At 34.4% G+C, this 24,155-nt stretch overlaps 4 protein-coding genes across 7 annotated transcripts in view; 1 reads left to right on the top strand and 3 right to left on the bottom strand.

Annotated features, from left to right (window-relative positions):
* Positions 1–202: 202 nt before the first annotated feature.
* Positions 203–7,340, bottom strand: LOC111496098 (nucleolar protein 14). Of its 2 annotated transcripts, none has more exons than XM_023146383.1 (14): positions 7,110–7,340; positions 6,854–6,988; positions 6,619–6,775; positions 6,278–6,339; positions 5,816–5,875; positions 5,492–5,704; positions 5,052–5,180; positions 3,417–4,085; positions 2,533–2,725; positions 2,270–2,463; positions 1,986–2,090; positions 1,726–1,868; positions 930–1,208; positions 203–815 (listed from the first exon to the last, which is right to left on the bottom strand). In XM_023146383.1, exons 1-14 carry the CDS (start codon positions 7,338–7,340, stop codon positions 551–553), a joined length of 2,835 nt encoding a protein of 944 aa, XP_023002151.1. In that variant the 3' UTR covers positions 203–550. The 2 variants fall into 2 exon arrangements, with proteins under 2 accessions (XP_023002151.1, XP_023002152.1); XM_023146384.1 differs by having other exon boundaries at positions 551–815; positions 1,726–1,865.
* Positions 7,341–8,607: 1,267 nt separating this feature from the next.
* LOC111496100 (truncated transcription factor CAULIFLOWER A-like) lies at positions 8,608–13,036 on the bottom strand. Its single transcript, XM_023146386.1, has 7 exons — positions 12,589–13,036; positions 9,655–9,804; positions 9,447–9,546; positions 9,319–9,360; positions 9,171–9,212; positions 8,926–9,050; positions 8,608–8,843 (listed from the first exon to the last, which is right to left on the bottom strand). The coding sequence occupies exons 1-7, from the start codon at positions 12,771–12,773 to the stop codon at positions 8,816–8,818; spliced, it is 672 nt and encodes a 223-aa protein (XP_023002154.1). The 5' UTR covers positions 12,774–13,036; the 3' UTR covers positions 8,608–8,815.
* A 2,259-nt stretch (positions 13,037–15,295) lies between these two features.
* Positions 15,296–17,607, bottom strand: LOC111496099 (truncated transcription factor CAULIFLOWER A). The gene is made up of 8 exons (XM_023146385.1): positions 17,353–17,607; positions 17,157–17,235; positions 16,963–17,024; positions 16,730–16,829; positions 16,515–16,556; positions 16,409–16,450; positions 15,623–15,741; positions 15,296–15,514 (listed from the first exon to the last, which is right to left on the bottom strand). Exons 1-8 carry the CDS (start codon positions 17,535–17,537, stop codon positions 15,424–15,426), a joined length of 720 nt encoding a protein of 239 aa, XP_023002153.1. The 5' UTR covers positions 17,538–17,607; the 3' UTR covers positions 15,296–15,423.
* Positions 17,608–22,544: 4,937 nt separating this feature from the next.
* The window catches only part of LOC111496490 (ubiquinone biosynthesis protein COQ4 homolog, mitochondrial), a 5,441-nt gene continuing 3,830 nt past the window's right edge, over positions 22,545–24,155 (top strand). For all 3 annotated transcript variants that reach the window (XM_023146943.1, XM_023146945.1, XM_023146946.1), the window contains exon 1: positions 22,545–22,739. The gene's annotated coding sequence lies outside the window, so the exon portion shown is untranslated. The remainder of the gene's footprint in view (positions 22,740–24,155) is intronic.

Genomic DNA, 24,155 nt, shown 5'->3' with positions numbered 1-24,155 from the left:
AGATAGTAAACCGGTGGCCCAAGTTCCAAACCGAACTTAAGCCTTTATATAATTAAAAAGTCTCTAATTAATTAATTAATCTACTTGGGCAAGAAATCTGATTAGGGCAGGAATTAAATCATAAACTTTAAAGACTAATTTTATAGTTTTTACATAAAAAATGCTGGGAGACAAAATTGATTGCACGATGACCATAACACCCTAAAACTAATTTTAACCTCATTTATATCATCATCCTAATAATCTCATGGTTGCCCCTACGAGGCATGAACCTATAATTAGTCCGTTAGTATACATGCACAACAGGACCCAAACCACAAAGAGGCTTCATACGCATGAAGCTATTCAATGAACTGGATGAGTAACAAACACGATAAATATGATTGGTTCTCTAGGGAAGCAAATGCATACGATTCGATCGATCGAATTGAATTGTGGTTGCTCGTTCTTTCTTCGTGGTTGATTCGCTTTCATGGCAGTGTATGATGTGGTGTTTTGTTTGTCCTCTTGGAGACAGACTATGAAACACAAATCAAACCCCCCATTGGTTTCATTTTCTTCTCTTCCTTCCCTTTCCCAACTGCCCCGATTTGAAGGCATGCTCTTGTTGTTGAAGGAAGGCGCTCGCCTTTTTGTATCGTTCTGCTCTTTCTTCTTCCTGCAGTGCCTTGTCTCTTGCCTTCACATCGAACAAGAAATGGTTATCCTTGCGTAGTTCACGGGCTGCTCCTTTAGCTTCACGTTTTAAAAGTTTCTGCAGCTTTCTTTTTTCAACTCGTTCACGATCTGGATCGTAGTCTCTGCCCTTAACGAAGCTGCGGAAGTAAGAACAAGAAATTGCAACCATTAGTGCTCTGTTTGAGGCTCCTACTGAGGAAGAACCACTAGAGAGCATGAATAAAATTAAAGATGGAATAGAAGGAAAGTACTTCTCCTCAAATTTTGGATTGAGTAATTTGATTGGCACAGCCTTCTGCTTCCTCATTCTAAGAGGTTGCCGCCCCATATAAAACTCCTCCGTTTTGGCTTCAATTGCTTCAGCAACTTTTCTGAATTTATCACGTAATACATCCGGCATGTTCTCCTGCAGTGCCAATTCGTGTAAAATTGTCGAGAATGGCATGAAGATTTCTGGGAAGGATTTCAATTGACCATATACGTTAACAAATCCATCAAGAGTTTCAATAACTGTCAACAGCACCCCGGCCCTGCAGTTTTAAAGACTAAACCTTCATCTATTGTTGGAAGATGTGAAATTGATATTATCCTTACTGAATGCATAAAATATCATTATCAATATATATATAATACGAAACGTCTAAATGGATATTCAGTTCTTAATGAAAATGTATTCTACTCGGTTCTTCCAAGTACGTCAGTCACAAACAAAAATAAATACCACGCGACCAAGATCTAAGTAGTTGTTGAAACTTGGCAAGGTAGGTATAGAAAATCATATGCATGGTGATAGGAGCCAAAAGGAACGTCTCAATCTATATTCCTAGCATCCTTCAATAACTAAGAGTTTGGCCACTTCTTTTTCATTTGGAATAGTTTAGAAACTTTTCGCTCACAAGATCAATTTCGTTAAAACGCTAGAGTAACTCCCATGCCTCCCTCCCCCAACTAGAAAAAAGAAGAGAGAAAAGTGGAAAGTGGATGCGACTATAGCAAAGTGCATAGAAAAGACCATACTGACTCGCGCGCACCCACACACACAGGTACCTGTAACTGTCGGAGCTAAAAATGGAAGAATGTTCAGTCAAATTCATCATAAAGAAGAAGTCCAGGGGGGTAATCTCGTTTGTAGGATTCTGTATACGCAGCAACTGCCCAAGTGCTTGTAAATCCACTAGATTACAAATCTGCTGAAAAAAAATGGGTATCCTTGGTCATTGGCAATAGTTATACTACAAGCAAATGGGAATACTTGGACAGTGGACGAAAGACAACCAAAAAATAATGGTGTGAACTTTTCAGTATACCTGGGGATTTTGCGAGGGTAATGACCTTCTACCAGCAGCTGCGATCAACAAAGTTAGGAGAAAGTTTATTGCTTCAGGACAGAACTTCAAAGATTGTTTGGCTACCTGCATTTTAAATGGAGCTTTCCTTGAGAAAAATAGCAGAAAAGGTACTCCAGGAAAAAGAATAGTTATATAAAACAACGCAAACATTCACTTAACAAATGCAAAATAAAATAGAAGTTATCAGAGGTAACTAACAAAGCTACATTAATGTAAAAAATACAATTAGCTTATTAACATACATAGAGCAGCAGAGAGCACAAGAAAGAGCCAATTGCAATATCCCGACCGGTCACAATGGGGCAACGCATCAAATATTCGCACATCAACAATATTGCTGGTGTGATGACCGCATGGTGGTAGTCAGAGCAAGGAAATATCATAGACCACAGCCTCAAGAGAATCAAAATTTTGGAAGAAGGCCATGAGCTATTCTCTGCAAGAAAAGGTTCAGTTATGTACAAAGGTATTTTGGTGTATATACTACAGGAGGAAGGAAATATACCTGGATTCTTATTATCAACACAAAACTGTTGATGAGTGTGGGATATCCTCGTCCTAGCACATGTAGCAGCATAGAAAGGAATCTGCCTACTCATCTCCATCAACGGCTTGAGAAGCAAATTTAGTAGCTCCACGTTTAATGGCTTCTTATTTGCTGACACAGCAAAATATTGCAGAAGTATGCCATAGAATCTCTAAAGGAGACATTAATACCAATGGTCAGAAAGCAACCCAATAACAATCAGAACGTACATATGCATTCAAAACAAAGAGGATAAATCCTATTGCAATGTTGGAGTGGAGAAGTGTATATATCATAAGCATTCAAGACCATAGTCACGATTCATGAAAGGGATGTTTGTTTTGTAATAAACACCAAATTTCTAGAAATTTAGTATTTATATGTAAGATCAATGAAGGTAAGATCAGGTACCTAATTACTGAGTAGAATAAATGAGTACAACACTCGGTGTAACTAGTGAAAACCCTAGGTCATAAAAAAACTCCACTTACAGTAGCCTAGATGGAAAAGAGATGAAAGAAATGAAAATAACTAAAAGTACACTGGATATAAAGAACGTTCCTTTATTGTTATTCCTGAAGCCTGAATTAAAAGAAAGGTGGGAGAAATGAAAGCAGACTAAAATTACTCTGCACATATAAATTCCCCAAGTAGTTTAAAGCAATAACATATTATATGTCATTTTAATATATTAATAGCTTTCGACGTGTTTCTGACTTCTGATAAACAAGTTGAACAAGAGAACTACCAGCAGAAATAATGCAATGTAACTTTATTCTACCAAAAAAACGTATAAACATCAGTTCATTTCCATAACAATGATGTATTATGTGAGAACATAAAAATATAAAATAAGAGCATACCTGCATTTTTTCCAGATTTTTTTCTGTTAACTGGATAGCATTACTTGCCCGAATTCGATCAATGACCAAGATTACATCGCTATCTGAACAATCAGCCAATAATGACAAAAATTGGTCAAAGCTCTCTGGTGCTTCAATTATATAAGGAAGTTCTGGTTTATTTTCACGCTTCGTATTCTTTTCTAATTTCTTAGCATCTTCAGAGCTTCCTTCACTTTTACTACTTTTAACTATGGCACCCTTGTTTGCCTTTTTAGGATGGTTCTCATCCAGTTCTTTGTCTTCTTTACTTGCTTCATCGTCCTCTTCTGAATTAGAGTCAAGAATGTCATCATCACTCTGTTCCCAATCCTTCAAAGAATGCTTCCTTCCATGAGTTTTATCATCTTCCTCGGATTCATCATCAGAATCCCCACCCACATCATCACTGCTGTCTGTATCTTCTGCAGAATCATCATCTTCACTTTCAGTGCCGTCAGCATCCTTTCTTTCAAAAATCTCATCAACCCAACCCTTTTTATGATTGCGCTCATCATCATCAAGCGTGAAAGAATCACCAAGATCATCCCCAGATACAAATTTTCGTTTCTGTACAGATGCATTCTCAGCATCACCATCTTCGTCATCACTAGAATTATCTGGCGCAAGCATCCGTTTCTGCCTTTCCTCCTGAAATGTAAAATGTCATTGAAGTTAATAAGCAGAAATGTCAACTTCTCAAATGTCAGCTACTAAACATCTCATAGTCTTCGATGATGATATGTAGGGCAAATATCAATATATCACTAAATTATCATGAGTTTAACAATCTATACCTTTTGTTATGTTCCGTTTCAAAAACGTTAGTTTACACATGCAAAGTAATAATTATCAATAAAACTCCTAATTTCTCATAAATAGTTTACACATGTGCGTTGATGATTTTCAAATTGAAAGCTTAACCTGATTCACTTATGACCACTTACTTAGGGGTTAATTTATAGAATTACAAGTCTTTGCACGTGTGAACTAAATTTTTTTAAATGGAATCTAATGGAGGGGGTAAATTAATACACTAGTGAAACTACGGGAATTGAAACAATTATTAGTCAATTATTAGTTTAGAGATTTTATTGATACAACCCCATAGTTTAGGAGGTTTATATTGTTCTATATTTCACAATCCTTTAAGGAGCAAGAAAATTATCATACTGACATACAACAATCCCTAACTTAACTTGTTCTACATTCCACAAATCCCTTAAGAAGCTAGAAAATGTTCATATAGACATACAAGAATTCCTAACTAGACTTATTCTACATTCTACAAATAATTCAAGACGCAAAAAAAAATGTTCATACAAATAAAGGAACTCCTCAATACTTGGATAGAATATAATATCAATCACGGTATAAATAGTAGATCATTAAATGCACTAACCGCAATGAAGTGACAATCCACCAGTAAAATAAAAAATATTACATACCCATTTTCTGTAATTCACACAAACAGTAGCTAACAAACATGCTAGAAACCATTAAAATACTCTGTTTTCCTTCACCTAAACACTAATTGAACTGGAACACAAACTGGAAAGAAGAAAGTTTGTATTAGAAAATCTAGGCCTCCATCACATGGTTACAATCATAAAATACCTCTAATTGTTCAAGCCGTTCCCGTTCCTCCTGGGCAATTTCTTCAGGGGTCTTCGTCCTGTCAGAGGGGCGTGCACGTATTTCCATTGCCATCTCTTTGACAAGCTTGTCAAAAGCATCAGGTTTTTCCTGCATCATGCAGAAAGAAGTCCTGAAGTTGTTAGCATGAAAAATGTCATAATTTAAATAAAATAAATTTTATTATTTTATTATTTAAAAAAAAAAAAAAGGATAGAAGTTGACATATAAATAATAAAGAAAAGGAAACATTGAAAATAACCAAAAGAGGAAAACGAGTGCATACTACACAAAGGAGTCCTGAAGTTGTTTACTAAATTTTAAAAAAGAATAACAATAATAATAAATACAGGATGGAAGATGACTGAAAAACAGAACTACGTAATAAACTTGGTGAAATTCAGAAACATACAATTTAATACCTGATTAAAATTTTCAGTCTTCCCAGCAGCGAGCAAATTATCCTTCTTCGAATGCTCATTTGGAATACTCTTTTGAACAAGAGCTTTCAAGGCATTTGCGTTACCAGAACTAGTGAGAGATAATAATGCCTCAGACTGGACCAACGATTCAAACTTCTTGTCCAGGTCTTCAATAAGTTGTTCATTTTCTTCCTTATCCTTTGCTTTTTGCGCCTGAGAAAAAGTTCGACACATAGAAAGAATAGATTCAGGAAAAAATGAAAGAAACGAAAATTATAAGAATTTGTACAGGTGCAACTACAGGACGGTAAGAAAAAAGTTCACCTTGAAAAATTTGCTCTTTGCAATAATCTCATCCATCACTTCCTTCTTGCTTTTGCGTTTCTGTAAATTTAGATCATTGGTTTCAGAAACACTCAATGCTTTGAAACAAGTAGAGATACGCGTATATGAGCCTAAACATGCATGCAACAAGTGTTTACATCCAAATACATTCATATCTACAGACCCATTGCATAGCCTAAAGTACAAAAGCAATTGTGTCGTATAAAACTTGTATGGAGTGTGCAACAGCAGAAAGACAATAAAGCTTTCACATTTTTTCTCCCTGTAGAGGGATAACTTCGAAAGTAAAAGAGGAAAGACTTGTAAAATTTCAGCTACAACTTTCTGAAAGGGAAAAGATCAAACAACATACATGTGTGCTGCAAGTATGAAAACAATCATTTTGTCCATATACGTTGATCACATAAAAAGAAAGAAAAAATAGATAGCAAGGAATCTCACGTTTTCCTCTCCCTCTAATAAACCACCTTTTTGTTGATACGGTGCACCATGATAAGCCCCTTCTGCATAGTACAATGAGCGGTATTAATGATATTCCAAAGGAACAAAAGTACAAGCTGATATAGGACTAGTATTCCAATAAGTGTTCATCGGCATTAACAGATTCCAAGCTCAACAAAAGAGAGTGATAACCAATAATAAGAAACTAAGTCCGGGGATCATTTTTCAAATAATTATCTAAAAACAGCATTAGGCTCTGAAAAAAATAAGGCCGCATTAGGGGAAAAAATGATCAAAGCATGCTGTACAGTGATATACATAAGCAAAAGCTTTACACGTACTCTTAGTTTCAGCAGCTTCTGCATCGTCATCGTCGTCAGGTATTACTTCGTCCACAAAATCGTCATTTGCCGGTAACGCGCCAAGACTATTGCTTCCAAAATAATCGTCATCTTCTCCATCAGATAAGTTAAATTTGCTGCTCTTGCTCAATTTTAGCTAAAGAAAAATGCAATCAGAACAGATTACAGTAAACGATGCTAGAACCAAATGCTCGAAGCAGACCAATGCGCTCACCTTCCGTTCACGCTGCGAACGTAAAATAGCCTTGTCAAACTCCCCAAGCTCTTCGTCTTGTTCCCCAATTCGCTTATCGGAAAATTCTGTAGACTTACCACTTTGCTCGTACTCCCTTAACAGCGTCTTTTTCCTCTGCCTCACAAAACACGCACAAAATTAAAAACCTAACGATCAAACTAAAGGAAGAAACAACAGTTGCCTAAAGTAAAGCAAAAATCAATCAGTTCACAAGAATTATCAAGGGAGACACTACCTTTTCAATCGCAAGCGAGCGAGCAAGGCCAATACGACGCTCTTCTCCCTTACGTTTCTTCCCAAGGACGTCAAATTTCCTACGAGACCAAATGCTCTCGAATGGATTCGCCTTCGGAGCACTGACCTTCATCGACAACGCTTTCGGACCAGCACTCTTCTTCTTCTTCTTCTTGCTCTTCTTGTCCTTCTTATCATTGTTGCTCGAGCTAAGGTTTGATAACTTAGCCATGGATTCACCAAGGAAGAGATTTGAACAGATGCCTCTAGGGTTTATGCAGTGCAGGGTTTTGGTCGAAGAAGAAACCTCTCTACTTCAGATGGTAGCCGCCAATATCAAAAGCTTATGGAGACGAAACCGCGGTTCGAGTGAATTTGGGCCGTAATTTAGTGACCCAAAAAGGCCCAAAACTATGAACGGCCCAAGTATAAGCACAATAAGTTACAGCCCAGCCCAGTCCAGCGCATTCTATTTCGTATTTAAAGAAAATTTAATTTTTATCCGGTGGCGGTGATGTTTGATAAATATTTCAATTTTAATCTTAAAAACTTCGAAAAAAAATAGCAAACAAAGAAAAAAATATATTAAATTATTAAATTTTTATAAATTTTGGTAAAACCATTTAATGTTTAATTTATGTCTTAATAAAATTAGTGAGAAATTAATATGGTTTAAATTAACTATGGATTTAGTAAAGAAATCGAATAGAGCATCGAAATTGCAACATTTAACTAATTCTAATCTAATTTGATAATATTTGAAGTTCGTGATGAAATTTGATAAACGTCATAAGTTTAGAGAGTCATCGGGTTCCATTTTTTAGGTTAAAAGTAATATAAGGTGAGAGATTCGACCCTCGATAAAAAGTACATGTCTTATGTTCCAAGCTATTCTCGTGGGTCATTCAATGACATCATTAGTAAACAAAGCTCGACACAATGATCTCATTTCTTACATTAAACTCATGAAGATCTAAATTCCATAACTTACATAACTCATAAGCTTACAGAGTCATCCGGTGTCGTTTTTTAGGTTACAAGTATAATAAGGCGAGAGATTCGACCCTCTAATCTCTCGACAAAGGGTACCTATCTTATGTCTCGGGGGCTATGCTCGTGTGTCATCCAATGTCATCATTAACAAACAAAACACAACACTATGATCTTACTCCTTAGGTTAAACTCATGAACATTTGACCCTCTAATCTCTCGATAAAGGGTACCTGTCTTATGTCTCGAGCTACGCTCGTGGGACATCCAATGGCATCATTAGTAAACAAAACTCGACATTACAACCACCTTTCTTCGGTTAAACTCACGAAAATTCAAATCCGAAAGCTTACAAAAAAAAAACCCTAAACCCTAGCTACCATTAAAACAATTGCATGCATTGTTAAAGTAATCTAAACCCTAAAAGCCACCAACTGTTCCAAAAAGCACTTTCTTGGGAACGAAACAACTTTATTTGGCCACAACAATATCACCACAAAATAACAACACAACAAAAAGTAGTTCATATACTGTCTTTCACTTAACACAACAAAACCTCCACAAGTGCAAACCCTCCATACATATTAGCCATCCATTACACATATAAGTTATAATTAATCCATTCTATTTCCATTATTCAACCCGCCCCCGTCACCATCACCGTCTTCTTCTTCTTCTTCTTCCCGATGGCTCGAATCTCCCAACGTGCAACGGGATTCATAGGTGACCATCAAAACTCGCAAGCCTATACGTTCAAAAGTAAAGAACATGTAACGTTATCGAGTTTCAAAAGTCATTATGAACTCGAAAAACTAGTGAAAGATTACCCGATGTTTAGAGACGGGTGAGGGGCTGATGGAAACAAGAAAGACAGTGCATTGTAACCATGTTGCTGCTGCTGCTCCCACTCGGCCTGCTGAGCCATTGCTGCACTCTTCTCCTTCTCCTTGATCTTAATTTCGTTTAACCGAACATAAATTATAATTAAGCATCGTAAACTAAAGCTTAAATGAATAAGTTAGATTATATTTTAAACGAAAAAATAGCGTTTTAAACTAAATGTTACTATCACCTGCTTTGCTAGGAGAGCGTTTTGTTCCTGAATTGCTCGTTCCTAGTAAAAATAAATGAGAATGTGAAGTAAATTAATTAGAACAAAATCGAAAAATTAAATTATTTTAAAGATTAAAAAAAAGATGAAAAAAGTAAGAGAAATTTGCCTTTCTCTGAAGAGCAGAGATGGAATCATGCATGAGTTGGTTCTGAAACAAAAATTTCAATATATATTAATTAAAAAAACCATTAAAAAAAGAAAAAACATAAAAACATGAAATTCAAGCATCCTTACTTTCCTCGATCGAACATGTTTGAGTGCAGTGTCGATTTGTTGCTCCAAGTTTTGCAGTTCTTTAACGCTTAATGAATCCAAATCTTCTCCCATGTAATGACTGCAATTATCAAGAACTGAGTATTAAATTTTCATCGACATGATATCGATATTAATAACGAGAGATAGAGATCGAGACTTCGACATGTACAACGTTGTATGAACTTACCTGTTGTTTCTTTGTAAGAGTTCGACTCGGGATTTGAGTCTATAATACTCGAGAGTCCAATTTTCCTGTGAAAATTCAGATTCAGTAGCTGCAATTTGTTGCCTGCCCACATACGAATATCGTTCATATCGTTCGAGTATTTTCTCCATACTGCAATAACAAAATTTGTAAAATCAAAAGCGTAAGCAGAGTGATAAAGTTACATACTCGAATCTCAACTCTACATCATTAAACTAAAATAATCAACTCAATAAAAACCCATGAATCGAAAGAACCTCGAGCAACTTAACCCATACAAGATCTGTTTCCAAATCGAAAACTAAATTTCACCCTAATTTCAGCTCGATCACTCGATATCCAAAGTTTATCACAAACCCTAATCCAAAATTTGCCAAAAAAAACAAGATTTAAAGGATAAACCTTCCCAAACTAATATCATAAACAAATTTGAAAAAGAAAATAAAAGAATTGGTGTTATGAACAGTATAGATAATGATCTCAAAATTAAATGATATCTATCTCTCTCCATCAATTCAATCTCTGAGTATCAATCTCTCACATAAGAAGCAACCATTAATATAAAACATCAACCAATCACTGTTAGAAATGATTTAAGCTGAATTGACAGCCAAATATTATATATATATTAAAGGATTTGGAATAAACAAAGGGGTTTTGAAAGTTAGGGCCTAGATTTGAAGCATATAAACACTAGGTGTTACTGTTCTATATCATGTCTTGTCCTAGACAAGAATAACATCTTTCCCATCAAATCATCTCTCTCTTACTTTGAATTAGAACACTCATGAACGCTTCAATTAGGGTTAGGGTTTATCTTTTCTCAACCAAAAGTTGAGAATTTTATATTGTTCTTGAAGAAAGCCCTAAATTTGAGTAAAATAATTCATGAATCTGTATAAAGATCACATGCAAAATCAATGTGATAACTCCGTGCATAGTTCAAAGTTGAGCTATGTATTCTCGACGTGAAAGTTCAAGCTTTGAATCTCTCGATTCATCTCAAGATAATGAATTCTTTTTTAGTTAATGATAAGTAGAGATAAGAGATTCGTAACTATGACCTCTTAATCAATCATATATATATATATATATATTAACTAATTGAGTGATACTCAAATTGACAAATAATCATGTACTACAATGACGTAAAACAAAAAAATGTAATATCATTTCCTTCTTTGTTTTTTTTTACAGAGAAACATAGGAGATTACATAAAACACATGTAAATTTTAAGGATGTTTTCCAGAAATATTGCTACAAGTTTTTTGCTTAATATTTTCAAAATCATTAATAAAAATAGTTTCTTAAAAAAAAAAAATTTTGAGAATTAAAACAGTAATTATTTGCTTATAAAAGTTAAGCTTCTTAAATATTTTCATCTTTCCACAAAAAATAATTACAAAAAATAATAATAATAAACGAAAAACATAAAAATCCCCCGACAAACCATTGATTAGTTTCAAAACATCATATGTTCCTTATTTTCAAACTGTTTTCTCAATAATATTCTATTTCTAAATTAAATTAGTTGAAAAATAATAAATTTTAGAGAACAATAAACAAAAAACAATATTTACCTATTAATTTACAAATAAAACAATAATAACATTAAAAAACATGTCTAGATAACTAGGTTACTGTTCTGTTTCTCAAATTACTTCATTATTTTTGTCATAATTCAATTTAATACATTATGTTACACAATATTTGACATACCTTTAACTTCCAAAACCTAAGAATTTCATACACATTATAATTTATAATATAAGATATTGAAAAAATATATATACATAATTAACTATAGGCTTAAAAATCATTACCAAACCACTGTCTAATTACTGTATATGAAGAACACATGCAAATAAACAAATGGGTAGAGGAAACTAGATCCTCATTCCCATGCTTCAGGAACTGTTCACTTTCTTTTGTTCTGCTACCAACCACTTTACAAGTACAAAACCTAAGCTCAAATCTATTAGAAAATCATCAATTCCACTATACAAAAATAACCCATTTCAAAAAATCCAAAATGGTTCGATCTAAGATCGAAATCAAAGAACCCGCTCGAGTTAATGTAGAAAGCAAGCTAAAAGTTTCAAGCTTTCATTAAATCGAGATCTAATTAAATCACGACTCAACTCACTAGCTTAAGTACTTGATCATAACAAGCCTTAAGAAAAACTCAAGCCTCATTGTACTCAATCGAAAACAACCCATTTCAAAAAAATCCAAAACATTTCGATCCAAGATCGAAATCAAAGAACCCGCTCGAGTTAATTAGAAAGCAAGATAAAAGTTTCACGCTTTCATCAAGTCGAGATCTAATTAAACCACAACTCAACCCACAAGCTTAGGTACACGATCATAACAAGCCTTAAGGAAAACCTAAACTTCATTGTAATTTTTTACTCGATTTTACGATTCTGTTGAATTTTAAGAAAGAAAGTTGGTGTTACATGGTAGAGAGAGAGAGAGAAAAAAAAACATATTAATGGGTCGGAGACGAAAGTTTTATGGGATTTGCTAGATCGGTGTAACGAAATCACCACTGAACCCAAAAGTTAAAGCGAATAGGGCATGGCGATACGAAGAAAAACCCTAATCGATAAAGGAAGTGGGAGTAAAGTGGCAGTGAGGAGCAGGAAATCAGAAGACATAGCCATATTTGGGGCCATGGGGGAAAAAGAGAGAATCCAAAGATGAACACATTCTTATAACCAGAATTTAAAAGAAATTTAAGGTTAAAAATAAAAAAAACGAAAAATAAGAGGGACCCATTTTAGAAAACATGAAGAAATTAAATGGGTTTGCATTAAAAACCCTAAAAACACAACAAAAACATTAAATTTACCAAAAAAAAAGACACAAAAATAATAAATAATAAATAATAATAATAATAATAATGGGGTGACCTGGAATCAGAGGAGTATTCAAAGAGCTTTCCTTTGTGGGAGAAAACAATCAAAGCAACTTCAGCATCACAGAGAACAGAGATTTCATGAGCCTTCTTCAGCAAACCAGCTTTCCTTTTGGAGAAAGTAACCTGCCTGTTTATTTTGTTCTCAATTCTTTTCAGTTGAACCCTACCTCTTCCCATTTTTACAATCCAACCCCAAAAAACCCCCTTTTTTTTTGCTTAAAAACCCTTCTTTTTTCTCTGTGTTTTCAAACCAACCCCAGTTCTCAAAACAACACACGAAAAAGGGAAAGAAACCACAAGAACAGAAACAAAAGGGGTCCGAATGAAAGGAAAAAGATTAGGTTTTCGGAAATGGGTTGCTGCCTCTTGTTGCCTATTGTTATAAGGAATCAGGGTTGGAGAGAGAGAAAGAGGAAAAAAGTGGTTTTGGAGGAAAACAAAAGTGGTTTTGATAGCGGAAAGTGGTTTTTGGAGAAAAGTGGTTTTTGGTGAAGTGCTGTCGAGAGATGATAGGGTGAATGAAAGAAGAAGAACTCGTTGTATCGCTAAGAGATGTGGGTGTCGCTTGTACGGATACAGATTAAAAGTATTATTTTATTTATTTTAATTTCCATTTCTATTATAGAGAAGGGCGTTTATGGTTTGTGTTGACGGCGCCTGTTTACGTATAAGACCTAGACCACAAAACGCATAATAATGGAGAAATTTATTTATTTGGATGGACCATCAATTTTTTTTTTCTTTTTAAATTATTTTTAAACCCTTTGTTTGGAATTATATTTGGATTATTTATTTTAATCTTTTTATTATTTGATAAAACCATTTGTTTTCGATGTTGTAAACTTGTCGTCAGAGCCCGTAGCTAGCAAATACTGTCCATTTTGGCCTTACAATTTTAAAACATGTATACTACTTGCTAATAGAGTTGTACACGATCCAAATTGGATTGGGTTGGAACCCAAAACTTTTCACTGGTTCTGGTTAGGCTCAAAACTTTTTTTTTAAAGTTTTATTTATCCACTATTTATAATTACTGATATTAAAAGTTTAGAAACGAACACAAATTAATCTATAATTATTTATAAATAAAAAAAATCAATAAAAAACAACGAAAAAATTATAAACAAATAATATAATAAATTATTTTCGTGACTTATTTTATATATATTTATGCATATTATAAAGTCAATGGGGCACGGATTTGGACCGCTCTTCATCCTCAACTCGTTTATCTAACGAGGAAAAATCTATTCCCGCTTCCTTCTCATTTTTAATTTAAACGGGAATTCTCTATTCCATTCAAGGTGGGAACTTGTGAATTCAACCTGACAAGTTAAATAGGTCATTATGAAATTGATTTGTTTTGTTTTTTTTTTCTTTTTTCTTTTTCTTTTTTTAAGTATGAAATTAAAATAATAATAAAAAATGATAGACAAATAATAATGATAATAATTGAACAAAAAATAAAGTGAGATGTACAAACATACATATCAAATCTATTTTTGTAATCGAATGCACTTTATTTTGTCTTATTATGTCTAATTTATTACACTATTTTGATTATTTAATAGACATATCGATAATTAAATTAATAATATCAACAAGAATTATAAAATCATGCCAAAATAAATGAAATTTACAAAAAATAATATTAAAAGCTGGAAAAAAGAGTTAAATTTTGATATACGAATTTAATTATTTCTACAATCATTCACCAGCATTTAGTACAAATTATTTCATTAAATTCGTATGTTCAATTTTATGGATTAAATTTACATCTGTATTGCATTTATTAAACTCCCCACCCCCTTCAAAGTTTTAAATTTTAATAAATGCAATAACTTTTTTTACCATTAAAATATTAAATATATATTCTAACTTATTAATTCAAGATTTTGTTTCTATTAAATTTCAATATCAACGTGTTTATTTAATTTAAAGAATGTGAAATTTTTATTTATACGTGTTTATATAGATATTGTCCTTTTTGGACTTTCCCTTTTGAGATTCCTCTCAAGATTTTAAAACGTGTTAGGGGAATGTTTCCACACCCTTATAAATGTTGGTTTGTTCTCCTCCCCAACCAATGTGGGGCCCATCGCCACTTGTCTACCCCATTCGGAGAATAGCGAGAAGACTGACACATCGTCCGGTATCTGACTCTATACCATTTGTAACAACCTAGATCCACCGCTAGCAGATATTGTCTTATTTGGACTTTTTCTATCGGGATTCTCTCAAGGCTTTAAAACGCGTCTACTACGGGGAAAGGTTTTCCCATTTATATTGTACCCTATGAAATAATTTCATTGGATTCTTGAATTATTGTGGAAGGTTTTGACCACATTTATGGTAAAAAAAATGAGTAGCTCAAGTTTTTAATTAATGAATAGTTTATTTTTATGTCCTATAATTTTAGAAACCATTATTATTATTATTTTTAGCTAAGCAGGTGTGTCGAGATTCGGTTAAATTGCACTAAGGTCGATATCTAGGATTTGTGATACCGTCATGAGAATTAAAATTTTTAACATGTTTTTAGCAACATTCAATCAAAAAGACGAAAAGTCAACTAGAGAAATCAAAAGTCAAAGTGAGTTTCTCTCGATCACAAGATCAGAGGTTCAAATCTTGCTATCCAAAACCAGTTTTCACTCGAAAAAATGAAACAAGGTAACCATATTTCAACCGAACCCGAAAACAAAAAATAAGATGAAAATGGAGCATTAGATCATGTATGGTTCATGTATTAATTAGTACATATATTATTGTCACAATGGGTTGAAATAGAGTATGGTCTGATGTAATATATTTTTATAAGATAAGATCAAAGCATCATCCAATGCAAAGGCAACTCATTTCCTTCTGGCTCAGAGTTTATGGCGTTTTCTTGATTTGAAACCTCTGCTGGATTGTAACTATAAATAACCCAAAAATTAAATTAGATATTTAAATTTATATAAAAATAAATAAATAAAACCCTTTATTTATTTATTTATTTTATAATAATAAATATAAATTTTTACCTATTTTCCAATGCAATATTATTGCTTTGAAGAAAGGCCTCAGGTTGTCCGCAGTAATGCAAATTGTTGGGTTCCGAAGCTTCCCATGATGAATGAAGAGCTGCACTGCTTTCTTCCAACTGCCCATTCAAAGGAATACATAGCCACACATTAGGGTTAGGATGTTCGGGTCACGGTTTTAATGAATCTAGGTTCGTGAAGCTCGAGTTTTCGATTATTTGTTCAATTTTGTTGGTGGGTTTATGATTTGTATCGAATTTAATAAAACGTTTACTACATTCTATAAGGTTGAAGGTTCGATGTTTCATCCCTACGTTTGAGTTTGCATACACCTTTAAGTTTTGTAAATACGAGTAAATTGACGTTAAATTCTCAATATACATGTCCACCGAACAAGATCAAATTCCTTCCCGTCTCTATCGTTGTCTTCTATTTCAATTTTCATTCTTACTAAAATTATATATATATATATAGTGAGAGAGCGGAGATTTGACGGAGTCGAGAGTGGAGACGGAGAATATAATCTCTATCCCTGTTCCCGTTCTGCTTAAGGGAAGAAACTAGAATTACCCATCTCATTTCTGGCGGGTCCAAGTCCGGGACTTGAACCAGATAGGTTAAGTTATAAAGGATTTTTTTTACCTACCACTAATTTTAGGGGTAACTCAGTGCAGTAAAAAAAATCACGTCATCATCAAGAATGTTTTTAATATATCTAACCTAATTTCAACCAAATAAATATTAAATCTCATAATAAATTAATTAGTGCACTTAATTATTCCATACCTTCCTCCTCAAAGCTTGATTAGTTTCCAGCAGTAATTCTTCCTGTAAACAAATGAAGAAAATTAACCCATTTAATTTCAAACATCCAACGGTAAAAAAAAATTACCTTCTTTTTTAGCTCAGATAACTTTTCATACACCGATTGGTTCTGCAAAATTTCAATAATTAATAATAAAAAAAAAAAACCTTGACTTTAATTATACCAAAAAAAAAAAAAAAAAATCGAGCAAAGCTCAACAGTCATAAAATTTGTGCCCTTGATCACAAGATCGGGTTCGAATCTGCTACCTCCGCTCATTTGAACTCGAACATTAATTTTACCTTAGTGAACCTGATTTGCTTCAGAGACATTTCCAATTGAATTTCGAGTTGGTCCAATTCCTTTGTCTCCAAATCTTCCAATTCTTCTCCAAGAATTTGCCTACATAACACAATAATATTAATTAATTAATTAAGAGAAAAAAGGGTTTTTTTAAAAAAATTAAATAATTAAATAAGAATGAAGAACAGCTTGAAGAAGATCCTCCCACGGCGGAGGAGGAGGGTTGCGCCACCTCTGTGAATGCTGCAGACCTTCCACTTCAGCTTTCAGCTTCAAATACTCCTCGTACCATTTCTGTGTCCAAAAACATCCCGACCAAGGGTACGTAAGTAATTTTGAAATAGTTAAAATCTCTTTTACCGGACATAATTGAAACAGGTCCCATTTTATATAACTAAACCTAATCGTGCAAAGACGAGAAATGACCTCGGTGTCCTTGAGATGGTGGGAGGCTGCCAAAGCTCCATAGCTATGTCTTTGATACCTCTCCAACGTCTTGGCTATACTGCAATTGGTTAACGAAAAGAACCCGTCTCGAGTTCGACATAAACAGATCAAATCAAGCATGGAGCTACACGAACGCTCCGAGCAAAAAAGGTTAGAGATTCGAATCGAGACATGCCTGGAAGAGCTGGAGAATTCATAGAGCTTGCCACCGGTGGAGAAGACGATGAGAGCCACCTCAGCATCACACAAAATGGAGAGCTCATAAGCCTTTTTAAGAAGACCATTTCTTCGTTTTGTGAAGGTTACCTGTCGGTTTATTTTGTTCTCTATCTTCTTCAGCTCCACCTTCCCTCTTCCCATCCTTTTTTTTTTTTCTTTTTAAAAATTTAATTTTTTGCATTAAATTTGTCCTATTTATAACTCTCTCTCTCTTCCAAAACCCTAGAGAGAGAAGAGAATCCCATATTCATAAACCCCTTTAACTTTATGTAGCTTGTAATACATCGTCATTGTCTCCTTTTTGTGTCAGCTTTTCCCGACCATTTAGGTATAACCCAGTAGATAAGATACTTATTATGAACCCTAATATCGATCGTTGAAGCCTCTAGCATTTAAGTATAACCCAGTAGATAAGATACTTATTATGAACCCTAATATCGATCGTTGAAGCCTCTAGCCTTTTGATCGAGAGTATATATTTTAACAGTTAAGTTATGTTCAAATGGCTGCTTTTTTAGTGATGGTGTATCTTCATACTACATAGTGCATTAGTGTGAGATTCTCCAAAGAACGAAACATTCTTTATAAGGATTTGGAAACCTCTCTCTAAAATATACATTTTAAAACAATGAGACTGACGACGATACGTAACAAGCTAAAGTGGACAAGCGGTGTGCCAACAAGGATGTTGGGCCCCCAAGGGGGGTTTTTATTGTGAGATCTCACATTGGGTAAAAATGAGAACGAACATTTCTTAGAAGAATGTAGAAACCTCTCCCTAATAGACGTGTTTTAAGATCGTGAGACTAACGACGATACGTAACAGGTCAAAACGGACAATATGTGTTATTGATGAGCTTGGGTTGTTAGAATTAGCAACTGTCAATCCGAAAGTTACTTAGAAAATTAAGATACTTAAAACGTTCGATAAAGTTCAAATTCATTGGGTCGACTTTTTTTCCTTTTAAATTTCTCTTTCTCTAGGAAAGATTTAAGTTTTATTCCTAGGATTATCATCACAAATAGCAATCTTTTTGTATTGAAATAAACAACAATATATAGTTATATGGTGAGGTCTAACCTAAAAAATAAACTAAAAAAAATTCAATTTTAAGAAATAAAAATAAAAAATTCCATTTTTTAAAAAGTGGGCCCCACTGTAATCTCTTGGGTGTTTGAAGCCCTAATCCTACAGCCATTTGAAGCTTGTTGGGTCATTACGTGTCGACATTTGAGTGGTGGTGACCCTTATACCACTATATGTTGTCTCGAGTTACTTTTTTAAAATGACGATTACACCCTTGGGAAAACTTTAATATTACATGGGTTGGCTGCTTTTAAAAGAGAGGGAGGAGGGGTGGATGGTAAATTCGTATTACATATTTCTATTCCATTCCAAAGGTGACCTTTTTGGGTGATTGACGTTGAAAAAGAAATAAAACTAGGTCAAGACTAAATAGAGCACACTTTCGGATAATGTTTTGATTCTCAACCTCCAATTTTTTTTGAGAAATTCATTTAATGTGTCACATTTATCGTATGAAACATAAAGCTATCATTCGGTCTCGGTCGCTCGAGCATTATTAATGAAACATAAAGCTAATTCAGTCTCGATCACTCAAGTATTATTAATGAAGCATAAAGCTACCATTTGGCCTGATCACCTGAGTATTATTAACAAAACATAAAGCTACCTTTCGGTCTCCGTCTCGGTTGCCCAAGTACTATTAAGAAAACATAAACCTATAGCTAGACATGAGTTTATTTTAGATCGATCGACAAAATCATTCAACTGATAAACTCTCGATAATCTCGATCAGCTCAGAGAGCTCTGAAGTACGTGTTGTAGACATCGAGTCCAATTGATTTATTGAATGGTGTAAAGAATTCCAACAAAATGAAAGGAAAATAAATTTATAAGGAATGAAATAATTTGCCTTTTGCTTTTCAATTTTTTGGCTTCTTCCCTTCATTGTATCAAACAAGAAGCAAAGAAAAGACATAGTAAGAAAGCAATATCTTGACATGAATTTGGCACAAGAGCTTGATGTGTTTAGGTTTTTGGACTCACACACTCTACACTATCACAGCCCTAGCACATGGACAAAGTACCATAAAGATGCTTCCATAGTTGTCCCTACAAAATTCACGGTTGGACCGAATCGACACTCATCTATATACTATCCTCTTTGAGTTTCTCCTTCAAGGGCCAGTAGATAGAGGTTTACTTCGTTTCCCTCTCCAACCAGTGTGAGATCTCACGACCCACTTTCGCTCGATGCCTGGCTCTGATACCATACACATATTGTCTGTTTTTGCCCGTTACGTATCGTCATCATCTCACAATCCACCCTGTAAAGTGTCTGGCTCTAGTACCATGCAGATATTGTCTGCTTTACACACGTCTTTTAGAGTTGCACAGTGAAACTGGTACTCATTCATATACTATCTTCTTTAAGCTTTCCCTAAAGGTTTTAGCGTTTTCCCCCTCGGGCTTTCCCGTTAAGGGCCAGTAGAGAGAGGTTTGCTTTGTTTTTCTCTCTAACCAATGTGGGATCTTACAACCCACTTCCACTCGGTGCCTGGCTCTAATAACATACATATATTATCCGCTTTTGCTCGTTACATATAGTCATCATCTCACAATCCACTCCCGTAAAGTGTCTGGCTCTAGTAGTACCATGCAGATATTGTCCGCTTTTATTCGTTACGTATCGTCGTCATCTCACAATCCACCCTCGTAAAGTGTCTGGCTCTAGTAGCTCCATGCAGATATTGTCCGCTTTTATTCGTTATGTATCGTCGTCATCTCACAATCCACCCCCGTAAAGTGTCTGTCTCTAGTAGTACCATGCAGATATTGTCCGCTTTTACTCGTTACGTATCGTCGTCATCTCACAATTCATCCCATAAAGTGTCTGGCTCTAGTACCATGCAAATATTGTCCGCTTTTATTCGTTACGTATCGTCGTCATCTCACAATCCACCCTCGTAAAGTGTCTGGCTCTAGTAGTTCCATGCAGATATTGTCCATTTTTATTCGTTATGTATCGTCGTCATCTCACAATCCACCCCCGTAAAGTGTCTGGCTCTAGTAGTACCATGCAGATATTGTCCGCTTTTACTCGTTACGTATCGTCGTCATCTCACAATCCATCCCATAAAGTGTCTGGCTCTAGTACCATGCAAATATTGTCCGCTTTAGCTCTATTACGTATTGTCGTCAACCTCACACACGTCTTTTAGAGTTACACAGTGAAACTGATACTCATTCATATACTATCCTCTTTAGGCTTCCCTAAACGTTTTTGGGTTTTTCTCCCTCGAGCTTTCCTATTACTCATCTACTAGGGAGAGGTTTTCACACCTTATAAGAAATATTTCGTTTTCTTCTCCAACCAATACGAGATCTAACACTAAATATTATGTTCACCCGTCATTTTTTTAATTAAAAAACCCCCACAAAATATTATCTAAAAATATAAAAAATGGTTCAAATATTATAATATAATGTTTTTCCTTTTAATATATGCTCAAAGCATTAAAATATAGTGCCCTAATTATTAACTATGGGCCACTCATATATCATAGTGACATGGAACAATCAAAAGTGAAATCTTGTTAGATCCTTGCTCAAAGGTCTAATCTTTTTCATACATGCATTCAAACCATTTCCATACAAATCATTTTTAGCATATAGTTTTTATATATGTCACATGCTATATTCTTCTTTGCATACCCTAAGCTATCGTGGTTCACTAAATATTATAATTCCTTTATAATTAGGTTTTTTTACGCAAAATAAAAATTACTACCCTTAAACCGTAGGGTAAGTCGATAATGTCGCGTAACAATTAAGCTATGATAATTTGTCCAATTTTTTAATATATGGTTAAAGTGGTCATAATATAAAATATCATAAGTTTAAATAATCCTTTGAAGTAAAAAAAAAAAAAAATTAAATAATTTTTAAAATACAATTTAGCCACTAATAAAATAAAGGGAAAAATCATGGTATTTTAGTTAATATGGTAAAAAGTGAGGACGAAAGTGCAAATAGGATAAGGACAATGGAAAGCATAAAGAGGGGTGAGTTGGAGTGATTAGGTATAGAAAACGTGTCGAGCGGTGATTGGCCAAGAGTCAAAATACTCATATTGGTCTGTAAAAGGTGGGCCCCACTTGATTTCTTGTCAAAAGCCACTGCTCCACTCCAGCTGTCATCACAACTCGACACGTCTCCACCGAATATATCTCGATTTCAGTTCCAACTCCCAAAATTAATATTCATAAATCATAAATATCCTATTTTTACTCTTTTTATTATTATTATTATTATTATTATTTTGTATTAATATTTAATATATAGACTTATTTCGGATATTCTTTCCAATAAATAGCTACCATTTCATTTATTTATGTATATTTTTTAGTGCGACCTTACGTTTTCATTTGATTAGGTAAAAACACACTTTTTTTTTTCCTTCTACTTTCTTACACCAAAATAAATAGACAATGTATATATATATATTTTTTTAATTCTTTCACGCTTTATGCAATATGTTTTGATCTTACGAGAGAAAGGAGGAAAACGTCGGTCCAGCTGGTAGTAAAGGGATGACTTCAATTATAGTCTCGATTATGAAGAAACCCTTATTTACCCAATCCAAAAATTGATGCTGGTTGGTTCTTTTGTCGATGTGGAGCCCATTAGGACCATGTGAAACGACCGTAGGCCAAAGGACAAGACTCATCTTTCTTGAAAAATAAAATAAGGTAAGTGGTCGACCCTTGATTATTCTCCCTCTGATATATTTTCATACCAAGATACATGTCAATACGAACCGTAGCGAGCTCGTTAGATTAAATTGTTACAAACCAAAATGAAAACTTTTCACGAGGGTACATAATTGAGCTTCTAATCAAATCAATAACGTCCATTCATAGATACTTCCTTTAGAAGACCATTTATTTTATTGTGGGCCTGTTTGAAAGTCCATTCCGAAACTAAAACTTGGCCCAATAACATATTGGAAGTTATTGGGCTTACAACTTAACAAGGCCCAATAGAATAATGACCATCTAAGTTGCAACACAATTGACCAAAAGAAAAAATAAAATAAAATAGTTTTTGGCGGAAATGTTTTCTTGGCACGCTCTCTTAATTCCTTCCCGCTTCTCCCTTGGTTGCATTTGTTCGTTCTGGACCTTCCTCCTGCTCTTCGATTCATAGAATCATTTCTATTGCCTTCTTTAACTCTCTCAATCTGGATCAGGAACGTTCGCTTTCACTTTCTCTTGCTCCCTGATTGAATCTCATTCGAAGAATTGCTCGGAAAAAAGGTAATCACGTTTCGTTTCAATTCATTTCGTTTCGTGTTGTATATTTTAGTCGCAGTCTTTCCTCTCGCCTCTTAGCACAATGATAATGTTTTGTCGGTTGATCATATTATGATTTGTTATTACTGAATTAGCGTCTCTTTCTGAAACTGCTCGTATGTGTTTGCATAGCATGACAATTCAATGCGTTTGTAAGATTTGGTGTTGCGTGCTCAACCGATTCTATCAGCTGATTACTTGGTCTATATTTCGATTTGATTCGGCTTTTCTATTTGATTTTGGTTTGGTCGCATGTGTTGCGGCTTTCGTTTGGCAATTCTTGGCGTTGGATTTACTTTGGACTCTGATATCATTATTTTTTCTTAATTCAACTTTGATTTCCTTGTTGATTTATGGGGAAATATATGGAGTTTTGTATATATTTCTCGACATCGGTTTTCCAGAGAATCACGTTCGTACTAGTGAATGATTTGCTCTTACTACTTACTCGAGAAATCCTGGACAATTTAGTGAGAACAGAACAGATCGATTGCGAAAGTGGTGGAGTTCGCTCTATAGGATTTTTCTTTCTTTATTACCATCATATCCATAGTTTTATGTTATTTTGCAAGGATAAGCTATGAGATATTATGATGTTGCTGATATTCAGGCAGGAGCTAACTATTTCTGCAGATGGTTTTGTTGTTTATCTACTGTTAGTCATGGAGTCTATTGAAATCAGACAGCCTATAGTTTTTCGCAGTTATCTTTTAGCCTCTCAAGATTTTTTCATTATTCGTAGAGAAGAGAGGTTGGGATCTGGTTAGACATTTAAGCAAAATTAATTTTGATCCTAAAGTAGATGATGACTTTTCTGCTAGTGAATTTGCTTTAAACATTGGTGTCACACTGTGCTGTAGCCTTTTTCTGTACTTTACATTCTTTTAAGGTAGGGCATTCTTTACATCTCAACACTTCAATGACCAAACATATAATTTCCAAGTTTTGTTGAACCAGCATTCCCTTGATATTTCTCTAAAAATTCTACTCTCAGCATATGACACATTTTCCCTTTGTATAGCAAGTGTTAGGAGAAACGCTTCCTAAAGTGCCAAGTTCTGTTAAGTATTACTTCTCTTTTAATTTAATATTTACCTTCTCTTGGCTGGAGTTGTGGTCTATTCTACGTAGATAGCCTCTATTTAGGTCTAAAGTTACTTAAGATTCTTGTATACTCGGTTTTTGGTATTAGGTATTGTTATATTTTCATTGTTGAAGTATGGTTTAGAACTTCTGATGAAGAGAAATAGCCAATTTTTGAAGGTATTGTTGGTTAGTTTGAACTTGTAAGTATCTAGTAAATTACTTTTTATGGTTTCGTTATGGTCTTCAATGATCGAGCATTTTTATCTTCCCCCCCCCCCCCCCCCCCCCCCCCCC

This window comes from Cucurbita maxima, unplaced genomic scaffold (assembly GCF_002738345.1).
Source record: "Cucurbita maxima cultivar Rimu unplaced genomic scaffold, Cmax_1.0 Cma_Scf00022, whole genome shotgun sequence".
NCBI classification, from domain to species: domain Eukaryota; kingdom Viridiplantae; phylum Streptophyta; class Magnoliopsida; order Cucurbitales; family Cucurbitaceae; genus Cucurbita; species Cucurbita maxima.
The sequence above is the reverse complement of the archived record's forward strand: the minus strand, read 5'-3'. Positions and strand labels throughout refer to the sequence as shown.